The following is a 25,535-nucleotide window of genomic DNA, read 5'->3' on the forward strand; positions in this document are numbered from 1 at the left end:
GTTCTGCAAGTCATGCTACTAGATCATGATGAACCTACGAACTATGAAGAAGCGATGGTGAGCCCAGATTCCGCAAAGTGGCTTGAAGCCATGAAATCTGAGATGGGATCCATGTATGAGAACAAAGTATGGACTTTGGTTGACTTGCCCGATGATCGGCAAGCAATTGAGAATAAATGGATCTTCAAGAAGAAGACTGACGCTGATGGTAATATTACTGTCTACAAAGCTCGACTTGTCGCAAAAGGTTTTCGGCAAGTTCAAGGGATTGACTACGATGAGACCTTCTCACCCGTAGTGATGCTTAAGTCTGTCCGAATCATGTTAGCAATTGCCGCATTTTATGATTATGAAATTTGGCAGATGGATGTCAAAACTGCATTCCTGAATGGATTTCTGGAAGAAGAGTTGTATATGATGCAACCAGAAGGTTTTGTCGATCCAAAGGGAGCTAACAAAGTGTGCAAGCTCCAGCGATCCATTTATGGACTGGTGCAAGCCTCTCGGAGTTGGAATAAACGTTTTGATAGTGTGATGAAAGCATATGGTTTTATACAGAGTTTTGGAGAAGCCTGTATTTACAAGAAAGTGAGTGGGAGCTCCGAAGCATTTCTAATATTATATGTGGATGACATATTGCTGATTCGAAATGACATAGAATTTCTGGATAGCATAAAAGGATACTTGAATAAGACTTTTTCAATGAAAGACCTCGGAGAAGCTGCTTATATATTGGGCATCAAGATCTATAGAGACAGATCAAGACGCTTAATTGGACTTTCACAAAGCACATACCTTGATAAAGTTTTTAAAAAGTTCAAAATGGATCAAGCAAAGAAAGGGTTCTTGCCTATGTTACAAGGTGTGAAGTTGAGTAAGACTCAATGCCCGACCACTGCAGAAGATAGAGAGAAAATGAAAAGTGTTCCCTATGCTTCAGCTATAGGATCTATCATGTATGCAATGTTGTGTACCAGACCTGATGTGTACCTTGCTATTAGTTTAATAGGGAGGTACCAAAGTAATCTAGGAGTGGATCACTAGACATCGGTCAAGAACATCATAAAATACCTGAAAATGACTGAGGATATGTTTCTCATTTATGGAGGTGACAAAGAGCTCATCGTAAACGGTTATGTTGATGCAAGCTTTGACACTGATCCGGACGATTCTAAATCGCAAACCGGATACGTGTTTACATTAAACGGTGGAGCTGTCAGTTGGTGCAGTTCTAAACAAAGCGTCGTGGCGGGATCTACATGTGAAGCGGAGTACATAGCTGCTTCGGAAGCAGCAAATGAAGGAGTCTGGATGAAGGAGACATCAAGAGACGCTTCAATTCCATCCGGGATCTAGTCCAGGTGGGAGACATAGAGATTTGCAAGATACATACGGATCTGAATGTTGCAGACCCATTGACTAAGCCTCTTCCACGAGCAAAACATGATTAGCACCAAGGCTCCATGGGTGTTAGAATCATTACTATGTAATCTAGATTATTGACTCTAGTGCAAGTGGGAGACTGAAGGAAATATGCCCTAGAGGCAATAATAAAGCTATTATTTATTTCCTTATATCATGATAAATGTTTATTATTCATGCTAGAATTGTATTAACCGGAAACATAATACATGTGTGAATACATAGACAAACAGAGTGTCACTAGTACGCCTCTACTTGACTAGCTCGTTAATCAAAGATGGTTATGTTTCCTAACCATGAACAAGGAGTTGTTATTTGATTAACGGGATCACATCATTAAGTGAATGATCTGATTGACATGACTCATTCCATTAGCTTAGCACCCGATCGTTTAGTATGTTGCTATTGCTTTCTTCATGACTTATACATGTTCCTATAACTATGAGATTATGCAACTCCCGTTTGCCGGAGGAACACTTTGTGTGCTACCAAACGTCACAACGTAACTGGGTGATTATAAAGGAGCTCTACAGGTGTCTCCAAAGGTACATGTTGGGTTAGCATATTTCGAGATTAGGATTTGTCACTCCGATTGTCGGAGAGGTATCTCTGGGCCCTCTCGGTAATGCACATCACTTAAGCCTTGCAAGCATTTCAACTAATGAGTTAGTTGCGGGATGATGTATTACAGAACTAGTAAAGAGACTTGCCGGTAACGAGATTGAACTAGGTATTGGAATACCGACGATCGAATCTCGGGCAAGTAACATACCGATGACAAAGGGAACAACGTATTTTGTTATGCGGTCTGACCGATAAAGATCTTCGTAGAATATGTAGGAGACAATATGGCCATCCAGGTCCCGCTATTGGTTATTGACCGGAGACATGTCTCGGTCATGTCTACATTGTTCTCGAACCCATAGGGTCCGCACGCTTAAGGTTACGATGACAGTTATATTATGAGTTTATGCATTTTGATGTACCGAAGTTTGTTCGGAGTCCCAGATGTGATCACGGACATGACGAGGAGTCTCGAAATGGTCGAGACATAAAGATTGATATATTGGAAGCCTATGTTTGGATATCGGAAGTGTTCCGGGTGAAATCGGGATTTTACCAGAGTACCGGGAGGTTACCGGAACCCCCCGGGAGCTATATGGGCCATAGTGGGCCTTAGTGGAAAAGAGAAGAGGCAGCCCAACATGGGCCACGCACCCCTCCCCTCCCTTAGTCCGAATAGGACAAGGAGAGGGGGCCGGCCCCTCTCTCTCTTTTCCCCCCTCCGTGAATCCTATTCCAACTAGGATTGGTGGGGGGGGGGATCCTACTCCCAGAGGGAGTAGGACTCTCCTTGCGCGCCTCTCCTAGGACGGCCGCACCCCCCCCTTTAGTCCTTTATATACGGAGGCAGGGGCACCCTAGAGACACAAGTTGATCCACGTGATCTTATTCTTAGCCGTGTGCGGCGCCCCCAGCCACCATAGTCCTCGATAATATTGTAGTGGTGCTTAGGCGAAGCCCTGCGACAGTAGTACATCAAGATCGTCACCACGCCGTCGTGCTGACGGAACTCTTCCCCGACACTTTTCTGGATCGGAGTCCGGGGATTGTCATCGAGCTGAACGTGTGCTAGAACTCGGAGGTGCCGTAGTTTCGGTGCTTGATCGGTCGGGCCGTGGAGACGTACGACTACATCAACCAAACGCTTCCGTTGTCGATCTACTAGGGTACGTAGATCATACTCTCCCCTCTCGTTGCTATGCATCACATGATCTTGCGTGTGCGTAGGAAAATTTTGAAATTACTACGTTCCCCTACACTAATCGTGGAGGAGAATTTTTGAGTTACGAGTTTGGTCTACATTTGAAACAATACAGAATAGTTTCGCAACTCACGCCACCCGCAACACCACCGCGTAATGGTGTATCCGAACATCGTAATCATACTTTACTAGATATGGTGCGATCTATGATGTCTCTTACTGATTTACCGCTATCATTTTGGGGTTATGCTTTAGAGACAATTGCATTCACGTTAAATAGGGCACCATCGAAATCCGTTGAGACGACGCCTTATGAACTGTGGTTTGGCAAGAAACCAAAGTTATCATTTCTTAAAGTTTGGGGCTGCGATGCTTATGTGAAAAAGCTTCAACCTGATAAGCTCGAACGCAAATCGGAGAAATGTGTCTTCATAGGATACCCAAAGGAGACTTTTGGGTACACCTTCTATCATAGATCCGAAGGCAAGACATTCGTTGCTAAGAACGGATCCTTTCTAGAGTAGGAGTTTCTCTCGAAAGAAGTGAGTGGGAGGAAAGTAGAACTTGATGAGGTAACTGTACCTGCTCCCTTATTGGAAAGTAGTTTATCACATAAAACAGTTCCTGTGACACCTACACCAATAAGAAACCAAAGTTATCGTGAAACTTCAGATCAAGTTACTACCGAACCTCGTAGGTCAACCAGATTAAGATCCGCACTAGAGTGGTATGGTAATCCTGTTCTGGAAGTCATGTTACTTGACCATGATGAACCTACGAACTATGAAGAAGCGATGGTGAGCCCAGATTCCACAAAATGGCTTGAGGCCATGAAATCTGAGATGGGATCCATGTATGAGAACAAAGTATGGACTTTGGTTGACTTGCCCGATGATCGGCAAGCCATCGAGAATAAATGGATCATCAAGAAGAAGACTGACGCTGACAGTAATGTTACTGTCTACAAAGCCCGACTTGTTGTGAAAGGTTTTAGACGAGTTCAAGGAGTTGACTACGATGAGACTTTCTCACTCGTAGCGATGCTTAAGTCTGTCCGAATCATGTTAGCAACTGCCGCATTTTATGATTATGAAATTTGACAAATGGATGTCAAAACTGCATTCCTGAATGGATTTCTGGAAGAAGAGTTGTATATGATGCAACCAGAAGGTTTTGTCGATCCAAAGGGAGCTAACAAAGTGTGCAAGCTCCAGTGATCCATTTATGGACTGGTGCAAGCCTCTCGGAGTTGGAATAAACGTTTTTATAGTGTGATGAAAGCATATGGTTTTATACAGAGTTTTGGAGAAGCCTGTATTTACAAGAAAGTGAGTGGGAGCTCCGTAGCATTTCTAATATTATATGTGGATGACATATTGCTGATTCGAAATGACATAGAATTTCTGGATAGCATAAAAGGATACTTGAATAAGAGTTTTTCAATGAAAGACCTCGGAGAAGCTGCTTATATATTGGGCATCAAGATCTATAGAGATAGATCAAGACGCTTAATTGGACATTCACAAAGCACATACCTTGATAAAGTTTTTAAAAAGTTCAAAATGGATCAAGCAAAGAAAGGGTTCTTGCCTGTGTTACAAGGTGTGAAGTTGAGTAAGACTCAATGCCCGACCACTGCAGAAGATAGAGAGAAAATGAAAAGTGTTCCCTATGCTTCAGCTATAGTATCTATCATGTATGCAATGTTGTGTACCAGACCTGATGTGTACCTTGCTATTAGTTTAGCAGGGAGGTACCAAAGTAATCTAGGAATGGATCACTAGACATCGGTCAAGAACATCCTAAAATACCTGAAAATGACTGAGGATATGTTTCTCGTTTATGGAGGTGACAAAGGGCTCGTCATAAATGGTTACGTCGATGCGAGCTTTGACATTGATCCGAATGATTCTAAATCACAAACCAGATACGTGTTTATATTGAACGGTGGAGCTGTCAGTTGGTGCAGTTCTAAACAAAGCGTCATGGCGGGATCTACGTATGCAGTAGAGTACATAGCTACTTCTGAAGCAGCAAATGAAGGAGTCTGGATGAAGGAGTTCATATCCGATCTAGGTGTCATACCTAGTGCATCGGGTCCAATGAAAATCTTTTGTGACAATACTGGTGCAATTGCCTTGGCAAAGGAATCTAGATTTCACAAGAGAACCAAGCACATCAAGATACGCTCCAATTCCATCCGGGATCAAGTCCGGCAGGGAGACATGGAGATATGCAAGATACATACGGATTTGAATGTTGCAGACCCGTTGATTAAGCCCCTTCCACGAGCAAAACATGATCACCACCAAGACTCCATGGGTGTTAGAATCATTACTGTGTAATCTAGATTATTGACTCTAGTGCAAGTGGGAGACTGAAGGAAATATTCCCTAGAGGCAATAATAAAGTTATTATTTATTTCCTCATATCATGATAAATGTTTTTTATTCATGCTAGAATTGTATTAACCGGAAACATAATACATGTGTGAATACATAGACAAACATAGTGTCAGTAGTATGCCTCTACTTGACTAGCTCGTTGATCAAAGATGGTTGAGTTTCCTAGCCATAGACATGAGTTATCATTTGATTAACAGGATCACATCATTAGTAAAATGATGTGATTGATTTGACCCATTTTGTTAGCTTAGCACTTGATCATTTTAGTTTGGTGCTATTGGTTTCTTCATGACTTATACATGTTCCTATGACTATGAGATTATGCAACTCCCGATTACCGGAGGAACACTTTGTATGTTACCAAACATCACAATGTAACTGGGTGATTATAAAGGTGCTCTACAAGTGTCTCTGATGGTACTTGTTGAGTTGGCATAGATCAAGAATAGGATTTTTCACTTCGATTGTCGGAGAGGTATCTCTGGGCCCTCTAGGTAATGCACATCACTATAAGCCTTGCAACAAATGCAACTAATGAGCTAGTTGCGGGATGATGCATTACAGAACGAGTAAAGAGACTTGCCGGTAACAAGAATGAGCTAGGTATTGAGATACCGACGATCGAATCTCGGGCAAGTAACATACCGATGACAAAGGGAACAACGCATGTCGTTATGCGGTTTGACCGATAAAGATCTTTGTAGAATATGTAGAAACCAATATGAGCATCCAGGTTCCGCTATTGGTTATTGACCTGAGACATGTCTCATTCATATCTACATAGTTCTCGAACCCGCAGGGTCCGCACGCTTAAAGTTCTCTGACGATCGGTATTATGAGTTTATATGCTTTGATGTACCAAAGGTAGTTTAGAGTCCCGAACATGATCACGGACATGATGAGGAGTCTCGAAATGGTCGAGACATAAAGATTGATTTATTGGAAGCCTACATTTGGACATCAGAAGAGTTTCGGGTGAAATCGGGATTTTACCGGAGTGCCGGAGGGGTTACCGGAACCCCCCGGGGATTAATGGGCCTTGTTGGGCCCTAGTGGAGAGAGAGAGAGGGGGGCCGGACAGGGCAGGCCGCGCGCCCCGTCCCCCTCTGGTCCGAATTGGACTAGGAAGGGGGGCGGCGCCACCCTTTCCTTCTCCTTCTCCCCCTTCCTTTGCTGCTCCTAGTAGGAGTAGGAAAGAGGGGAGTCCTACTCCTACTAGGAGGAGGACTCCTACTCCTGGCGTTCCCTACAGGGCCGGCCGGCCTCCCCTCTTGCTCCTTTATATACGGGGGTAGGGGGCACCCTAGGACACACAAGTTGATCATTGATCTCTCCCAGCCGTGTGCGATGCCCCCTCCACCATAATCCACCTCGGTCATACTGTAGTGGTGCTTAGGCAAACCCTGCGATGGTAGCTTCATCAACATCGTCACCACGCCGTCATGCTGACGAAACTCTCCCTCAAGCTCTACTGGATCATGAGTTCGCGCGACGTCACCGAGCTAAACGTGTGCTGAACGCGGAGGAGCCGTACATTCGGTACTGAGGATCGGTCGATTGTGAAGACGTACGACTACATCCACCGCGTTGTCATAATGCTTCCTCTTAACGGTCTACAAGGGCACGTGGACGACACTCTCCCCTCTCGTTGCTATGCATGTGCGTAGGATTTTTTTTGAAATTACTACGTTCCCCTACATGATCATGAAGAGGTTTTTTATAAATTTAATTTTCTGTGGATAATAGAGAAATTCGCCAAACGGGAAAAAAATATACGCGGGCCGAATCTAGAACAGGCACTGGGGCAGCTCACCCATGGGCTGAGGCCCGGTCAATGGAGGAGTGGGCCGGCAGGGCCCACGTGGCTGGCGGCGCTGGTCGTCGTCGTCCTCCATCTAGAGGGGATCGAGGGATCCTGCGCGGCGAAGGATGCAGCGACATCCGACGAAGATGGCTGCCGGCGACGGGGCCTGGCAGGGCCGGCGAGGTAGGCAACAGGGAAGAGGAGCTTGGGGCGGGGATGGAAAGGCCAGATCCGTCCGGACTCAACGGCGCGCTCCGGCGGGTCTTCTGCAGGGCGGCGCGAGCGAGGGTGCTCCGACGGGGTTGCAGGAGGAGCTGCGGGCGGACGGGTCGCCAGCGGGTGACACTGCTGGCGCAGGCAGAGGCAGGCAGCGGCGCAGCGGAGGCAAGGGTGCGGCGGCGCGAGGCGCTTGCGGGCAGGGCCACTCGGGAGGAGCTCGGGCCCAGATCGGCCTCGGGTGGGCGGCGGTCGGGCCCGGCGGGCCGCGGCACTGGGGAGCTAGGGAGGGGCGCGTGGCACAACGCGGTTGGTTGGAGCGGGTGTGCGGGAGGTGGCCGACCACTGGTTCGCTGCCAAGTGGTGGGGGCGAGGTGGAGAATTGCGGCGCAGATGAGTGGTGGCGCGCCAAGTGGCGGAGGTGGGTTCGGTCGGCGCTGAGGACGAGGAAGGAGAGGGAGATTTCCAAATCCGGTGGTTTAGGCCTTCCTTATATAGCAGGGAGGCTATTGTTTGGGTCTAGGGGTGATATTGGACCCTCCGATCGAATTGGATGGCTCCGGGCGGAGGAGGAGGGTAGTTGGGCCTAGGTGGGGCTAGTGGGCTATGCATAGGAGGTTGGTCTGAGATGAGAGAGAAGGAGTGCAGCCCGGCAACTGTTTCCAGAGACCGAAAACGTCCGACGATTTGACTGAGTATATTGCCGCTATAGTTATCCATTGGGGCATCAAACGAACTCCGAATACGATGAAACTTGATAGACGGTCTATCTACACTATAATAATACCGCACGCCAACTTTCAACCCATTCCGAGAACATTTTTCGGCCACTTATAAAATAATATTTCGGAGATGCCCCGGGCACGTGCAAGTGTGTCTGGGCTCAGAACGGACAACGGAAAGAACTGGGAGACCCGGACGAATGCAAGTTTTGAAAACATGATGATGCAATGCACATGATGACATGAGAAGATGCAACACGCAAGCAAACGACATGGCAAAGACGGCGAATAACTGGAAGATACCCGGCGCATCGGTCTCGGGGCGTCACAGTGTTCCTTCTCAAATCTACATGATCATATCCACAAAGTCCCTACTCATTATTGCATAATGACCCGACACTTGGGGGCTACACATGTGAAGTACAAAATATTCAGTTTATGACTGGTGGCTTAGATGAACAAACTGGATTTCTCCAAAGATGCAGCATTTTAAAGCAAGTCTTAAAACTATCACTATGTTCCCTTCTTAAGACATGGGGGCTACAGGTGATATTCATATCAGGGAGGAACACCTTCAAAGTTCTCAGTTTTTTGAACAAACCAGGTATCATATTCTTAGTTTTGGCCAGGATAGCTCAGGAAAGTCAATTACATGACCCGGTGTCAGGAAACAATCATGACCCGGCATTGTCAATCATAACCTAGCAATTCGAGGATCACAACTTGACAAGCTCTAGCATCATTAAGCCGGAGTATTTAAAAGCTGGTTCAGTTCCAGAAGGCATCTTAAATCCAAGATTTTTATTAAGTCAGAGCATTGAAGGCCGAATCAAATGGATTCTTTCTTATAATATTTTTCTACAAGCAAATTGACTATGAAGCTGGCCTATTGACCCGGACTTTCCAGGATAAGGACATGACCAGGACTTACAGACGATCAGGTGCCGGTTCAAAAGAATTTTTAACCCGGAGCTCAACCTGTCAAATTTGTTCTTGTGTTTATTTTGCAGGATCAGTTTAACATGGATAAATCCAAATTAAACTGGGGGATAATGTCGAGGATATACCCCACGGTATGACCCGACCGGAAGTATGACCCGGTCAGACTTGGCGATTCACTAGTGACCCGCCCTGACTTGGCGACTCACTACGTGACCCGCCCGGATCTCTCCACTCACTCATGACCCGGCTGGGCCTGGTGACTCAATGGTGACCCGGCAGGCTGGTCAGAGGAGCGACAAGACCCGGTGGCCTAGAAGGCGGCACATGGAAGGTCGACGCATGTTATAGTAGGACGGCTTAAGAGGAAAGGCGTAAGGAATATTCCCTTACAAAGGAAGCAAGACTAGGATTCCACTTCTACTAGAGTAGTCCTAGTCCTACTAGGACTCCACATGTAACCCGTCCCTCGAACTTATATAAGGAGGGACAGGGCACCCCAAGAGGGACAAGTTGGACAAGTCTAGATATACAAATCAATAGCTCTCGAGATAGAGGTAGTGAAACCTCGCCCTTGTAACCATGAGCATCATCATGATCAATATCAATGAAGCAAGATGTAGGCTTTTACCTCCACCAAGAGGGGCCAAACATGGGTAAAACCTCGCGTCTCTCGTCCCACTCAACCCCTCTCAATCTATCACATAGATGTGTTGGCCTCACGATTAAGTCCTTACACTAAGGACATCTGCCGTAAAAAATCCATGATAGTACTCCTTCAACGTTTTTCCTAGACCGAGGTGGTCTACATCAGCTCGAATGCAGTGGCGTCATGAGCTCAGTTGCAAGGTGGCGCTTTTGGGAGGATGTTCTCGTTGAACCAGTTTCAAGATCGACAACCAAAATATACGAGGTGTTGCCAGTTTGAAGACCGGTTCTAGGGCTACTAACGGTGTCCGGATAAGGGCCCTCTCACCACGTCTACTCCTGACCTGGTGGGCAGGGCAGAGGACCCCTTGTTGGTTCCATCCTAGGCCACATCGGGCAACCCATGATGCTTGCAAGGAAGATTCCAGAAGAGTTGACATACACGACAAGACGCAAGATTCATGTACTTAGCCGACTAGGATCCACGTACCCTAGGACCCCCCCCCCTATGTGCTATATAGGTCGAGGGGTCTATCTCATGAAAATATCAAACAATCTCTCAGTACTTTGTACTCTGTACACACTCCAACACAATAAAGAACAAGCAGTTCGCAGGGTTTGATCTCATCGGAGAGCTCGAACTAGGTAAACTCCGTGTCCCTATTACCATCATCCCAAGACACCTAGCTTAGGATATCGAGGGATCTGCGGATTGAGCTCCGACAACATGCTTCAGTTGTATAAGCATGCATCCATCCATGCATGCATAGATATGAGGACTGGGGTAAATTCAGGCCTCCTTTAGTTTACCGGGACTTTGTAGGAATTCTACAAGGTATGATTTTTGTAGGAATTTTTTCAGTTGTTTAGTTTACAAGAATATAACATATTCCCATACAGGATTGATTCACATATTTTCTATCTTCAAAGGGGCAAAAATCAGTTCAGACCCAATAGGAATCAAATAAGCATATCATGCAAACCAGACGAGGGAGTGGTAGACTTGAGCTTGGGAAGCTTATCATGTCCATCATCTTGAGGGGCTTGTTCACAATAGTATGAACCTTACCATATCTAGCCTTGTTGTCGGTGAAGGTGTCAAAGGATCAACTAGTCGTCATCGATGGCATAGTCGTGGGCGTTTGTGGTTTTCGTTGTAGACGGTATCCAATGGTCACTCTGGTTATGTCTGGGTGATGACGCGATGAGAAGAGCATCACAGTTGGTGGAGGTGTTCAATGTCGATGAAGTTCCTCCAAAAAATCTAACAAATGATGTGGCAACCAAAATGATTATTAAGGGTGCGTCGATTGCTTCAAAATGAGTACAAAAACACTCAAATCGGAGTTTGGGAGAGAAAATTACAACTAAATCGGTAAATGGCATTGGCTAATTCTGAGGGAGGAGTCGTGAATAGAAAAAAGCCACCACAAAGTGAATGAGATAAAACGTTTCAACAAGACAACTAGAGTAAGATACACATGCCTAGAAGCATTTGAACTTCGGAGTCAATGTGCATTGCCCTGATTAAACAAATATCGATGTATAAAGCACATCATCAAAGAAAGAAAACATATGATCAATTGATATATGAGACATTAATGTCTAGATCTAACTCTTGGTAAAATTGTTCCTGAAATAGCAAGAAATAGAATTAACAATGGACAACTGGAGTCAAAAAAGAAGAATCGAGATATTAATATGAACAACTACTATTTTGTATGATTTATGTAGAACATACAATGGACTTCAGTGTCATCACATCATCTTCACGTATCACAGCCACACCAATGTATCTTGGCAAACTATCAATATATTAGACGATACCCCATGTGATGTCGCGGAATTGGGTATATAGTTTATAAATCTTGTGCGGAATATCAATTCAGTCCTTACGATTTAAAATGTCCGAGAGATTTCTACATAACCAAAAAAATCTTAACATGAACTTGTGCATGTCACAATTAAATGAGGTATGATTTAAAATCCACTTAGAATGCACCGATTCATGTTGCATGCTAAAGGATTTTCATGCATAGATCAAACGGATGTTAATGGGTCAAGCTAGTAAATCTAACGACTAATACTTCTAATGATGTGAACGCACACATGTTGAGATAATTAGAAGTAGCGGAGTCACTCTCTTAGGTATATAGGATTCAGACCAATGTCTAATAATAACTTTTATTATTTTCTATTATGTGTGACTGATACGTCTCAAACGTATCTATAATTTTTCATTGTTCCATGCTATTGTATTATCAACCTTGGATGTTTTATATGCATTTATACGCTATTTTATATGATTTTTGGGACTAACCTATTAACCTAGAGCCCAGTGCCAGTTTCTGTTTTTCCTTGTTTTTGAGTTTTACTGAAAAGGAATACCAAACGGAGTCCAATTGACGTGCCAATTTTTGACGATATTTTATGGACCAAAAGAAGACCCCAGAGTGAAAGAGTTTGGCCAGAAGAGTCTCGGGTCGTCCACGAGGGTGGGGCCGCCCCCCCCCCCACCCCCAGGCGCGTGGGCCTGCCTCGTGGATGACTCAGGCACCTCCTTGACTTGAGACCGACGCCAAAAATTCCTATAAATACAGAAACCTCCAGCAAATAACCTAGATAGGGAGTTCCGTCGCCAGAAGCCTCTGTAGCCACCAAAAACCAATCTAGACCCATTCTGGCACCCTGCCGGAGGGGGAATCCCTCTCCGGTGGCCATCTTCATCATCCCGGTGCTCTCCATGACGAGGAGGGAGTAGTTCACCCTCGGGGCTGAGGGTATGTACCAGTAGCTATGTGTTTGATCTCTCTCTCTCTCTCTCTCTCTCTCTCTCTCTCTCGTGTTCTGGAGTCAACACGATCTTGATGTATCGCGAGCTTTGCTATTATATTTGGATCTTATGATGTTTCTCCCCCTCTACTCTCTTGTGATGAATTGAGTTTTCCCTTTGAAGTTATCTTATCGGATTGAGTCTTTAAGGATTTGAGAACACTTGATGTATCTCTTGCATGTGCTTATCTGTGGTGACAATGGGATATCACGTGATCCACTTGATGTATGTTTTGGTGATCAACTTGCGAGTTCCATGACCTCGTGAACTTATGCATAGGGGTTGGCACATGTTTTCGTCTTGACTCTCCGGTAGAAACTTTGGGGCACTCTTTGAAGTACTTTGTGTTGGTTTGAATAGATGAATCTGAGATTGTGTGATGCATATTGTATAATCATACCCACGGATACTTGAGGTCACATTGGAGTATCTAGGTGACATTAGGGTTTTGGTTGATTTGTGTCTTAAGGTGTTATTCTAGTACGAATTCTATAATAGATTGATCAGAAAGAATAACTTTGCGGTGGTTTTTGTACCCTACAATAATCTCTTCGTTTGTTCTCCGCTATTAGTGACTTTGGAGTGACTCTTTGTTGCATGTTGAGGGATAGTTATATGATCCAATTATGTTATTATTGTTGAGAGAACTTGCACTAGTGAAAGTATGAACCCTAGGCCTTGTTTCCTAGCATTGCAATACCGTTTGTGCTCGCTTTTATCATTAGTTACCTTCCTGTTTTTATATTTTCAGATTACAAAAACTTATATCTACCATCCATATTGCACTTGTATCACCATCTCTTCGCCGAACTAGTGCACCTATACAATTTACCATTGTATTGGGTGTGTTGGGGACACAAGAGACTCTTTGTTATTTGGTTGCAGGGTTGTTTGAGAGAGACCATCTTCATCTTACGCCTCCCATGGATTGATAAACCTTAGGTCATCCACTTGAGGGAAATTTGTTATTGTCCTACAAACCTCTGCACTTGGAGGCCCAACAATGTCGACAAGAACAAGGTTGTGTAGTAGACATCAAGCTCTTTTCTGGCGCCATTGCCGGGGAGGTTAGCGCTTGAAGGTATATCTTTAGATCTTGCAATAGAATCTTTTAGTTTCTTATTTTATCACTAGTTTAATTTATAAAAGAAAACTACAAAAAAATGGAATTGAGGGTACCTCATATGCTTCATCTTTTTAATATCTTTCATGACAATAAGGATTCCGATAATTGTGCCAAAGTGTTAGAAGAAGAATGCATTAGAATGTTTGGCACTAAATCTTTGAATGATGAGCATGATTGCAATGTTATTAGTATGAACTCTTTGAATATCCATAGTACTAATGATGATTGCACTAGTCATGATGAAAATGTCTCTTATAAGCATGTCAGCTTTTGTGGAATACATAGAGCTTGCAAGCACATACCAAATAGAGAAGGTAGATTTTGCAAGAGGCATAAGTATGTGGAAACTAAATGGTTGCAAGAAAGGCTAGATGATTATGCTGAAAGATTCAATATTTATCACCATCCTTGTGAACTTTGCAATGAACATGGTCATTTAAAGCTCCAATGCTATTTGTTTCATGATAAAATCATGTCCAAAAATTGTGATAACTTGATTACCCTTGAGCATCATAAAGAGATTAGTCTTCTTTTGGGGTATGAAGAAATGAAACATATAACTGAGGGTATTCCCAAATTTAATCTTGATAGATTTCTTGATTTTGATCTAGAAGAAATTTTTATGTATTGTGTGGTGAATTGCATTGAAAATCCTTATATTTCCAATTACATAAAGACAAGAAAACAAATAGAAGATGAAGAGAACACTAATGAAAGGGAAGAGACTTCCCAATATTCTCCTATTATTTCTTATGATGAATCAGGTAACGAGGAGGAGCCTCCTATTCAACCAATCTCAGTAATAAGGAGCTCCGAAAAGAGGATTAAACCCACACATGATGTGAAGAAGAAAAAGAAAAGATGGAGAAGCAAAGGTAAAAATGTATCCCTCATAAATGATGTTGCTCCTATGACTCATTGTGATGATGATAATTGCTACACTATTGGTGCTATCCATACTGTTAATGATGAGAGTGATTATGCTTATGATATGAAAATGCCCAAGCTTGGGGATGCTATGTTTGATGAGAATGACATGTTTGAGAACGTATTTTCTACAATTAATGTTTGTTCCAAGCTTGTGATGCTATGTTTCATGAAGATGATATTTTTAACCTCCCAAGTTTTGATATGCAAATTTATTATGATGATAGCATGCCTCTTATTTATGATGGTTATATTGATGAAAGTGGGTTTGGAAGAGTGTTAACTTTAGGAAGTAATGATCCCACTATTTTGGAGGGTATTGAATCTTATTGTGACAATTATGACAGTGGATTTGGAGAGGTCATCAATTTATTTAGTAATGATTCCACTATCTTGGAAGAGGTTTCAATTGATTATGATGAGAACAAAGTTGCTACTTATGATGATTATTGTGATGACACGTATGCTATAAAAAGTAGTGATGATCATATTAAAACTTGTCATGATTATGATTACCCTTTTTATGAACATCACTCTTTTAATGTGGAAACAATTTATAGTATTCGAGTTTCCTATGATACTCCCACTATTCTGAATGAGAAGAATCTTGTTTATGTGGAGAGCAGTAAATTTTCTATGCTTGTAGATCATTAAAAGAATGCCTTATGTGATGGTTATATTGTTGAATTTATTCATGATGCTAATGAATATTATTATGAGGGAGGAACATATGCTTGTAGGAATTGCAATAATATCAAGTTTCCTCTCTATGTGCTTAAAATTTTGAAGTTATGCTTGTTTTACCTTCCTATGCAAGTTGATTATTGTTCCCATAAATTGTTTGCTCACAAAATCCCTATGCATAGTAAGTGTGTTGGACTTAAATGTGCTAGTCATATTCTTCATGATGCTCTCTTTATGTTTTAATTCTTATCCTTTATGTGAGCATCATTGAAATCACCATGCCTAGCTAGGGGCGTTAAACGATAGCGCTTGTTGGGAGGCAACCCAATTTTATTTTTGTTCCTTGATTTTTGCTCCTGTTTAGTAATAAATAATTTATCTAGCCTCCGTTATGATTGAGTTTTTATGGTTTAATTAGTGTTTGTGCCAAGTAGAACCTTTGGTAAGACTTGGGTGAAGTCTTTGCGATCTTGCTGTAAAAAACAGAAACTTTAGCGCTCACGAGATTTGCTGCCATTTTTTACTGGAGAGTGATATTAGGTTGATTCTTTTTTCAGATGATTAATAGACAAATTCCTCAGGTAGAAAATTTATTTCAGAATTTTTGGGGTTATATAAGTATACGTTTGATACAGATTACTACAAACTGTTCTGTTTTTGACAGATTCTGTTTTCATTGTGTTGTTTGCTTATTTTCATGAATCCATGAATAGTATCGGAGGGTATGAACCATAGAGAAGTTGGAATACAGTATATATTACACCAATGTGAATTTAGAATGAGTTCACAACAGTACCTAAGTGGTGATTTATTTTTCCTATACTAACGGAGCTTACGAGTTTTCTGTTAAGTTTTGTGTTGTGAAGTTTTCAAGTTTTGGGTAAAGATTCGATGGACTATGGAATAAGAAGTGGAAAGAGCCTAATATTGGGGATTCCCAAGGCACCCCAAGGTAATATTCAAGGACAACCAAGATTCTAAGCTTGGGGATGCCCCGGATGGCATCCCCTCTTTCATCTTCGTTCATCGGTAACTTTACTTGGAGCTATATTTTTATTCACCACATGATATGTGTTTTGCTTGGAGTGTCATTTTATTTTATTTTGTTTTGCTTGCTGTTTTAATAAAATACCAAGATCTGAAATTATTAAATGTTAGAGAGTCTTCACATAGTTTCATAATTATTCGACTACTCATTGATCTTCACTTATATCTTTCGGAGTAGTTTGTCATTTGCTCTAGTGCTTCACTTATATCTTTCTAGAGCACGGTGGTGGTTTTATTCTATAGAAATAGATGAACTATCATTCTTAACTTATATTATTTTGAGAGTCTTAGAACAGCATCGTAGTTTGCTTTGGTTATGAAACAAGTCCTAATATGATAGGCATCCAAGAGGTATATAATAAAAACTTTCATATAGAATGCATTGAATACTATGAGAAGTTTGATACTTGATGATTGTTTTGAGATATGGAGATGGTGATATTAGAGCCATGCTAGTTGAGTAGTTGTGAATTTGAGAGATACTTGTGTTAAAGTTTGTGATTCCCGTAGCATGCACATATGGTGAACCGTTATGTGATGAAGTCGGAGCATGATTTATTTTTTGATTGTCTTCCTTATGAGTGGCGGTCGGGGACGAGCGATGGTCTTTTCCTACCAATCTATCCCCCTAGGAGCATGTGCGTAGTACTTTGTTTCGATAACTAATAGGTTTTTGCAATAATTATGTGAGTTCTTTATGACTAATGTTGAGTCCATGGATTATAAGCACTATCACCCTTCCACCATTGCTAGCCTCTCTAATACCGCACACCTTTCGCCGGTATCACACCCACCATATACCTTCCTCAAAACAGCCACCATACCTACCTATTATGGCATTTCCATAGCCTTTTCGAGATATATTGCCATGCAACTTTCCACCATTCCGTTATTATGACACGCTTCATCATTGTCATATTGCTTTGCATGATCATGTAGTTGACATCGTATTTGTGGCAAAGCCACCATTCATAATTCTTTCATACATGTCACTCTTGATTCATTGCGTATCCCGGTACTCCGCCGGAGGCATTCACATAGTCATATTTTGTTCTAAGTATTGAGTTGTAATTCTTGAGTTGTAAGTAAATAAAGTGTGATGATCATCATTATTAGAGCATTGTCCCAAGTGAGGAAAGGATGATGGAGACTATGATTCCCCAAGAAGTCGGGATGAGACTCCGGCTGAAAAAAAGGAAAAGAGGCCATAAAAAAAGAGAAAATGCCCAAATAAAAAAATGAGAGAAAAAGAGAGAAGGGACAATGTTACTATCCTTTAACCACACTTGTGCTTCAAAGTAGCACCAAGATCTTCATGATAGAGAGTCTCCAATGTTGTCACCTTCATATACTAGTGGGAATTTCACATTATAGAACTTGGCTTGTATATTCCAATGATGGGCTTCCTCAAAATGCCCTAGGTCTTCATGAGCAAGCAAGTTGGATGCACACCCACTTAGTTTCTTTTGTTGAGCTTTCATACACTTATAGCTCTAGTGCATCCGTTGCATGGCAATCCCTACTCACTCACATTGATATCTATTAATGGGCATCTCCATAGCCCGTTGATACGCCTAGTTGATGTGAGACTATCTTCTCCTTTTTTTGTCTTCTCCACAACCACCATTCTATTCGACCTATAGTGCTATATCCATGGCTCATGCTCATATATTGCGTGAAGATTGAAACAGTTTGAGAACATCAAAAGTATGAAACAATTGCTTGGCTTGTCATCGGGGTTGTGCATGATTTAAATATTTTGTGTGATGAAGATAGAGCATAGCCAGACTATATGATTTTGTAGGGATAGCTTTCTTTGGCCATGTTATTTTGAGAAGACATGATTACTATGTTAGTATGCTTGAATTATTATTATTTTTATGTCAATATTAAACTTTTGTCTTGAATCTTTCGGATCTGAATATTCATGCCACAATAAAGACAATTACATTGAAGTTATGTTAGGTAGCATTCCACATCAAAAATTCTGTTTTTATCATTTACCTACTCGGGGACGAGCAAAAATTAAGCTTAGGGATGCTTGATATGTCTCCAACGTATCTATAATTTTTGATTGTTCCATGCTATTATATTATCAACCTTGGATGTTTTATATGCATTTATATGCTATTGATTTTTGGGACTAACCTATTAACCTAGAGCCCAGTGCCAGTTTCTGTTTTTTCCTTGTTTTTGAGTTTTACAGAAAAGGAATACTAAACGGAGTCCAATTGACGTGCCAATTTTTGATGATTTTTTATGGACCAGAAGAAGACCCCGGAGTGAAAGAGTTGGGCCAGAAGAGTCCCGGGCCGTCCACGAGGGTGGGGGCGCCCCCCAGGCGCGTGGGCCTGCCTCGTGGACGACTCGGGCACCTCCTTGATGTGAGACCGACGCCAAAATTCCTATAAATACAGAAATCTCCAGAAAATAACCTAGATCGGGAGTTCTGTCGTCAGAAGCCTCCGTAGTCACCGAAAACCAATCTAGACCCGTTCCGGCACCCTGCCGGAGGGGGAAATCCCTCTCCGGTGGACATCTTCATCATCCCGGTGCTCTCCATGATGAGGAGGGAGTAGTTCACCCTCGGGGCTGAGGGTATGTACCAGTAGCTATGTGTTTGATCTCTCTCTCTCTCTCTCTCTCTCTCTCTCGTGTTCTTGAGTCGGCACGATCTTATTGTATCGCGAGCTTTGCTATTATATTTGGATCTTATGATGTTTCTCCCTTTCTACTCTCTTGTGATGAATTGAGTTTTCCCTTTGAAGTTATCTTATCGGATTGAGTCTTTAAGGATTTGAGAACACTTGATGTATGTCTTGCATGTGCTTATCTGTGGTGACAATGGGATATCACGTGATCCACTTGATGTATGTTTTGGTGATCAACTTGCAAGTTCCATGACCTCGTGAACTTATGCATAGGGGTTGGCACACGTTTTCGTCTTGACTCTCCGGTAGAAACTTTGGGGCACTCTTTGAAGTACTTTGTGTTGGTTTGAATAGATGAATCTGAGATTGTGTGATGCATATCGTATAATCATACCCATGGATACTTGAGGTGACATTGGAGTATCTAGGTGACATTAGGGTTTTGGTTGATTTGTGTCTTAAGGTGTTATTCTAGTACGAACTCTATAATAGATTGATCAGAAAGAATAACTTTGAGGTGGTTTTCGTACCCTACAATAATCTCTTCGTTTGTTCTCCGCTATTAGTGACTTTGGAGTGACTCTTTGTTGCATGTTGAGGGATAGTTATATGATCCAATTATGTTATTATTGTTGAGAGAATTTGCACTAGTAAAAGTATGAACCCTAGGCCTTGTTTCCTAGCATTGCAATGCCGTTTGTGCTCGCTTTTATCATTAGTTACCTTGCTATTTTTATATTTTCAGATTACAAAAACTTATATCTACCATCTATATTGCACTTGTATCACCATCTTTTCGCCGAACTAGTGCACCTATACAATTTACCATTATATTGGATGTGTTGAGGACACAAGAGACTCTTTGTTATTTGGTTGTAGGGTTGTTTGAGAGAGACCATCTTCATCCTATGCCTTCCACGGATTGATAAACCTTAAGTCATCCACTTGAGGGAAATTTGCTACTGTCCTACAAACCTCTGCACTTGAAGGCCCAACAACGTCTACAAGAAAAAGGTTGTGTAGTAGACATCAGTGACTATCAATATTTTTAGCAGCAAGCTAAATGAAATAAGAATTGATCATGAGAGCAAATAATTAAAAGTAATAATAAGTGCAATAAATATAACATAGCCCAAATACGCCGGTCAACTCTTATAGTTGTATTTTCAAAGGTAGGAACATATGTAACATGTCTGCTTTTGCGACCGTAATAATGAACAAACTAATGGAGAAAAAAAATCCTCGATCTACTTTTACAAATCCACTTTGCAATTTGTGCCTAATTTTGACCATGATTAAATTAATAAAGTATGTGTTACATGTTATAAAATTATATCATTTAAAAAGAATTTAGTCTTATATTTTCATAGCATAGTACCATATATTTCATTGACCAATCAATGGTCAAAGTTAGACACGTCTTAAATGATGGTCTTGTATAAGTAGACGGAGGAAGTATATAGTACCTCGAGACAATAGATCCTGTTTTAGCCCACCTTCCATTACAACCAAAATGCACTAAGAGCATGCAGACAAATAGACAATTAAGTTAAGCAGCACTAGCCAATGTGGTCTGGATGCGCACCACTGGCTAATTATTAATAAAAAAAGATCTGGAAGGCAGCCATTCAAAACAGTAGTGCCTCTCCTTAATTGGATAACCACCTATCCTTATTGTTGCTAGGTTATTGGGCACCCCATTGCTATGTTTCAAGTTCCCTTTTGGGCTTGGTTGAACCTCAGACTCTTTGACATTTGGACAAGCACATCAAGATAGCAACTTAAATCTTGTTGATTATTAGGGGCAAAGATCCTCCTTTATGTATATGTGCCACTATGGCTAGGAATAACATTGCACAAATGTTCAAACAAGATCAAGCTATATAGCTAGACAGCTAGCTGCACTGAAAAGGTAATTTGGTTTGTGCAATAATAGCGTTGTAAAGTGGTGGACTGGCTTTCTTTTCTTGAGACCAAAGTAATAAACTAAAGGGAGCTACTCTTTGATCAATGGTTCTTTTTTATTTTGTCTGAAAAAGGATTCAGTGTCTCCCTTTTATTTTTCTTCGCCAAGGAGATAGACCATAGTTTTTTTGTTTTTTTTTTTGTTTTGTGAGAAGATAGACAATAGTTGTTGAGAATGTGCATGCATGGATCTCTGCCACCCTTTTTCTCTTCAACTTGCCTGCCATTGCAGCCATATATTGCTTCAGTTCTTCTCCATATGAGGTTAAGTTCCACTGGCACTAATCGAGCAGTGAATGGTTCAGATAGACAGATACCATCAAGTACTGTAAGTAACAAAATTATGAATGATGTGCTGGCTAAGACAAGAAATGACAGCTGAGCTGAGTAAACCAATTGAAACGGAATGATGCCTTGTGGTATTTTGTAAAGTTGCATACGAGCATGCATGCATGGTTCGTGCTTACATGGCCGCGGATGAATTAAACACTACTCCTCGTATCACCACGGTTACATGATTAACATGTATGCCACCTTAAACTAAATCCACCCATGCATCGATGATGAGCAGAGTGCTTGCATGCCGACGCCCAGGAAGTCCCTGGTCTCCTCCCTCCCGACGGCATCCTTGAGGCCGGCGTGGCGCGCTGCCGAGAACACGTCGTACGGCACGTTCGCGGTGGCCGCAGTGAGCTCGCTCATTGCGCTCGGGACGTTAGCATTATGCTGGTGCTGGCTCGTGCCGAAAAGAGCTCTGTCGTCGAACTTGCTGCGCTCGTCGATCCGCCCGGCGGAGTTGGGCGCCTGCTCGAAGGCCCCCGCGAGCGGCATCGAGGTGTTGGAGGACGTGACGGAGCCGATCTGCGCGGCTCTCTGCAGCAGGGCCGTCGCCGACATGTCGGTGGGCGCCGCGGCCGGCTTCGCGTGCTGCTGGCCGCTGAACACGGACGGCGCGCTGTCCGCCTCTCTGGAGGAGTTAGTCGTCAGCTCGCTGGCGTTAGATGACGAGAGCTTCCCGTTGCCGCCGTTGTTCCCGTACAGCCAGCTCAGCTGCGCCATGTCGAACTGAGGCGGCGCACCGGAGCTCGGCGCGAAGAGATCCGCGTACATCTGCATTGGCATTGGCGCGCCGCCACCACCGGACGACATGAGACCTCCAATGTGGTGGCCCATGGAGGACGGCAGCGTGTTGTCGCTGCCCCACAGCGAGAGCCCTCCGTGCCTCGCCACGGCGCCGTCGCAGAGCGAGTCAGCGACGGCGCCCGCCGCGTGGCCGAGCATCTGCCCTCCCGCAGCAGGCTTGAGGTGCGGGGCGACCGGCGGCTGGAGCATCATGCTGTTCGGCCTGGCGAAGAGGTATCCCTGCCCGCCGCCGCACATGGACGGCACGGCCGCCACCGCGGCGCCCGAAGTGGCGGCCGTGAGCCTGGCCGTCTCCTCGGCGAGCGCGTCGCAGAAGGCGCGGTGCGTGATGAAGCTGTCCCGCCTGGAGAAGAGGGTGCCGCAGTCGCAGCGGTACTCGCGCGTGCCGCAGGTCTTGGAGTGGGCCTTCCAGTCGGACTGGACGGCGTAGCGCTTGGCGCACTTGTCGCACTTCCACTTCTTCTCGCCGTGCTTGCGGCAGAAGTGCTTCTTGATCCCGGTGAGGTCGCCCAGCGCGCGGGACGGGTTGTGGTGGACGCAGCTCTTCTCGGGGCAGACGTAGACGCGCTTCCGCGGCTCCTTGCCGCTCCGCTGCCGCAGCTTCCAGGGGAGGTTGTGGCCGCGCCGGTGCAGCTGCAGGTTCTGGTCACGCTGGAACCCCTTGCCGCAGATCTCACACACGAAGCGGTTCGTCGCCATCAGCGTCCGCGGCGACAGCGCGATCACCTCCGCGTCTGGGTCTGCAGCGCACACGATCGATCGACCACCGGTTGGAATTTGCAAACAGACAACATGCATGCAGCTGCAGCTCTGCTGCAGGGGATATACGTACTGAGGTTGGACTTATTACCTGGTGTGCCGGGGAGATTGCGCTTCTTCTTCGGGGGAGGAGCGGCAGGGTGTTCATGGGACGGCGGCTGCTGCTGCGGCTGGTTGGTGAGAGGAGCGAAAGGGTTGGGCATGGCTTCACTCGCCATTATTGTGCTCCTTCTTGGTGTCTTGCTAGCTCTCGATGAGATTGTTCTTGTTGGTCGACGTACTGCCGGTGCTTAACTAGTCTTGATTTGGAGACAAAAGGACAACTTTTGTTCTTAGGTCGGTGTGGGGCATCACTCAAGCAATCTAAGCTAGTGGAAGCAACAATACCAGCAGCTGGACTAATATAGGAGAGAGCGGGAGAGCGGAACTGGGTTAGTGAGACGGAGACTACCCCAGAGAGAGAGAGAGAGAGAGAGAGAGAGAGAGAGAGAGAGAGAGAGAGAGAGAGAGAGAGAGAGAGAGAGAGAGAGAGAGAGAGAGAGAGAGAGAGAGAGAGAGAGAGAGAGAGAGTAGCTAGTGTTTGGAGTATAAAATATTTGGAGTGGTAAAAGGGTGAAAGTTGAAAAGGAGTGCGTGTTTAGTGTGTGGGTGTGCAATGCATGATGACACATATGATGAGGAGAAAGATAGGGAAAAGGGGGGGATCATCAAAGGGCGGTAAAAAGCTGGGGCTTGGTGCCTTTGCATTTGGCATGATTAGCCCATAATGTGCTGCTCCTCTCCTGCCCTTTGCGAAAGAACCAACTATGCCGCCGCTCTGGGCTCTGGAGCGCTGCACAAACTCTGCACTGCATGGTCTGCTCTGACCTGGACCCACAGCATGCGCACTCCTTTGTTGATTTCATCCTCGCAGCGACCTTGCGCTGACTGTTCGAGTCGCCCTCCGACTGGTCGATGGATTCCCTTGGGGATCCCTTGATTGGAATGCTTGAGCTCCATGTAATCTGATGCGTCCTCGTTTCTACATTTCTTACCAGAGATTGTCTAACCGGCGGAGTAATATTCGACCATTTTTTTCTTTAAATAATCACCGGAGAAAAGGATCTTCACCTTAATACATTACTCAACATGATGTTTTACAAGATAGCGATAGAGCGTGAACAAAGGTTTTTTCCCGGGGCGTGCTCGTGAAGAAAGATATTGACACCAAGACAAGATATCAACCTTCTTTGTGGGATCTTTAAATCTGAAGGACCAGAGTTTGAGATCGTTAATGATACTCCTAATGGCGACACAAGTGGAACGAGTATCATTGTGGAAGACCCAAGTGTTTCTCAAGTCCTAAACTTCCCACAAAATGGAAAGGCCACCGACAGCCATTGCCGAGGCCGAGTAGGATGATAGAGGTTAGCGTGGGGAGACCCAAGTCCGGCCAAACCTTTTTTTTTGAGATGGAACACCCGATTCCATTAACCCACTGGCGCAGCAGAAACGCTGGCCTTCCTAACGTTTACATCATCCGGCAATTCCTCAGCCCACAACTGTTTAAGAGATTGCCATTGTGCACCCATGGAAGCTAGTACATGGGCGAGAATGTTACAGCCCCTTGGCGCAAAGGAGAAAATTACAGAATTAAAGTGGAGCCTGGCAAAGAGGCGAATATCCCTGAACATAACTCCTTCAGGTGCGAGGTCAAAATCGTTGCTTTGTACCGCTCGCATCAAAGATTGGCAGTCTGATTCAATAGTAATGTCCACCATACCCCAATCAGCTGCAGCTTGTAAGGCCTCAGAGCACGCTGTCGCTTCCGCCTGCATCGGACTTGCCTGGTGTGCGAGGCGACCAGCGCCTGAGCCTCTCACAACACCCTGACTATCACGTACTACAAAACCCCAGCCACCATTACCAGTTGCAGAGAAGAAAGACCCATCAATATTGAATTTAAGCTTGTCCCCCTCTGGCCTGCTCCAGCTTTGCTCCTCTCTGGCTGGGTTTGTTCTTCCCTGGCTCACGCACAGGTTCAGACAGTCGGAAGCGCAGGTTCGAATTCTGGTTAGCAGATTATCAATCGACTCGCCACGCTCTTTTGCATTTATCTTGTTCTGCCTAGACCACCAACACCATAACATGCATACAACCAGCACCCTTCTGTTCTCATCCAGCTCCAAGAGGATCTTAACCACTTCCTTTGCATCAATGCCCGCACACATACGAAGTCGGGTATCCTCCAGTTGCAGGCGGCGCCATACCTGCTTCACTTCCTTGCATCTGAAAAACAAGTGCGCCCCATCTTCATCAAGTCGTTCGCAGCAAACACAAAGTGTATCGCACTCAATGCCCCTTCTCTTCAGCCCCATCAGCAAAGGCAGGCTATTGTGGGCAAATCTCCAGACAAACTGCTGCATTTTTGGCTGGCATTTAATGTCCCAAATTTTCCTCCAGCCTAGATCCCCTTGAGCAACATATGAGGAGGAAGCCT

General features: G+C 44.0%; 1 protein-coding gene across 1 annotated transcript; it reads right to left on the minus strand.

Moving 5' to 3' along the window:
• Window positions 1-21,542: 21,542 nt before the first annotated feature.
• Window positions 21,543-23,418, minus strand: LOC123058228 (zinc finger protein NUTCRACKER). The gene is made up of 2 exons (XM_044481025.1): window positions 23,148-23,418; window positions 21,543-23,037 (listed from the first exon to the last, which is right to left on the minus strand). The coding sequence occupies exons 1-2, from the start codon at window positions 23,272-23,274 to the stop codon at window positions 21,695-21,697; spliced, it is 1,470 nt and encodes a 489-aa protein (XP_044336960.1). The 5' UTR covers window positions 23,275-23,418; the 3' UTR covers window positions 21,543-21,694.
• Between the last annotated feature and the right edge of the window lie 2,117 nt (window positions 23,419-25,535).

Source organism: Triticum aestivum, chromosome 3A (genome assembly GCF_018294505.1).
Source record: "Triticum aestivum cultivar Chinese Spring chromosome 3A, IWGSC CS RefSeq v2.1, whole genome shotgun sequence".
NCBI classification, from domain to species: Eukaryota; Viridiplantae; Streptophyta; class Magnoliopsida; order Poales; family Poaceae; genus Triticum; species Triticum aestivum.

Coding starts and splice junctions, on each gene's coding strand:
- LOC123058228 (XM_044481025.1), bottom strand. CDS start 23,274: ATGGCGAGTGAAGCCATGCCCAACCCTTTCGCTCCTCTCACCAACCAG. Junction 23,038..23,147: donor CAATCTCCCCGGCACACCAG/GTAATAAGTCCA, acceptor TGTGCGCTGCAG/ACCCAGACGCGGAGGTGATC.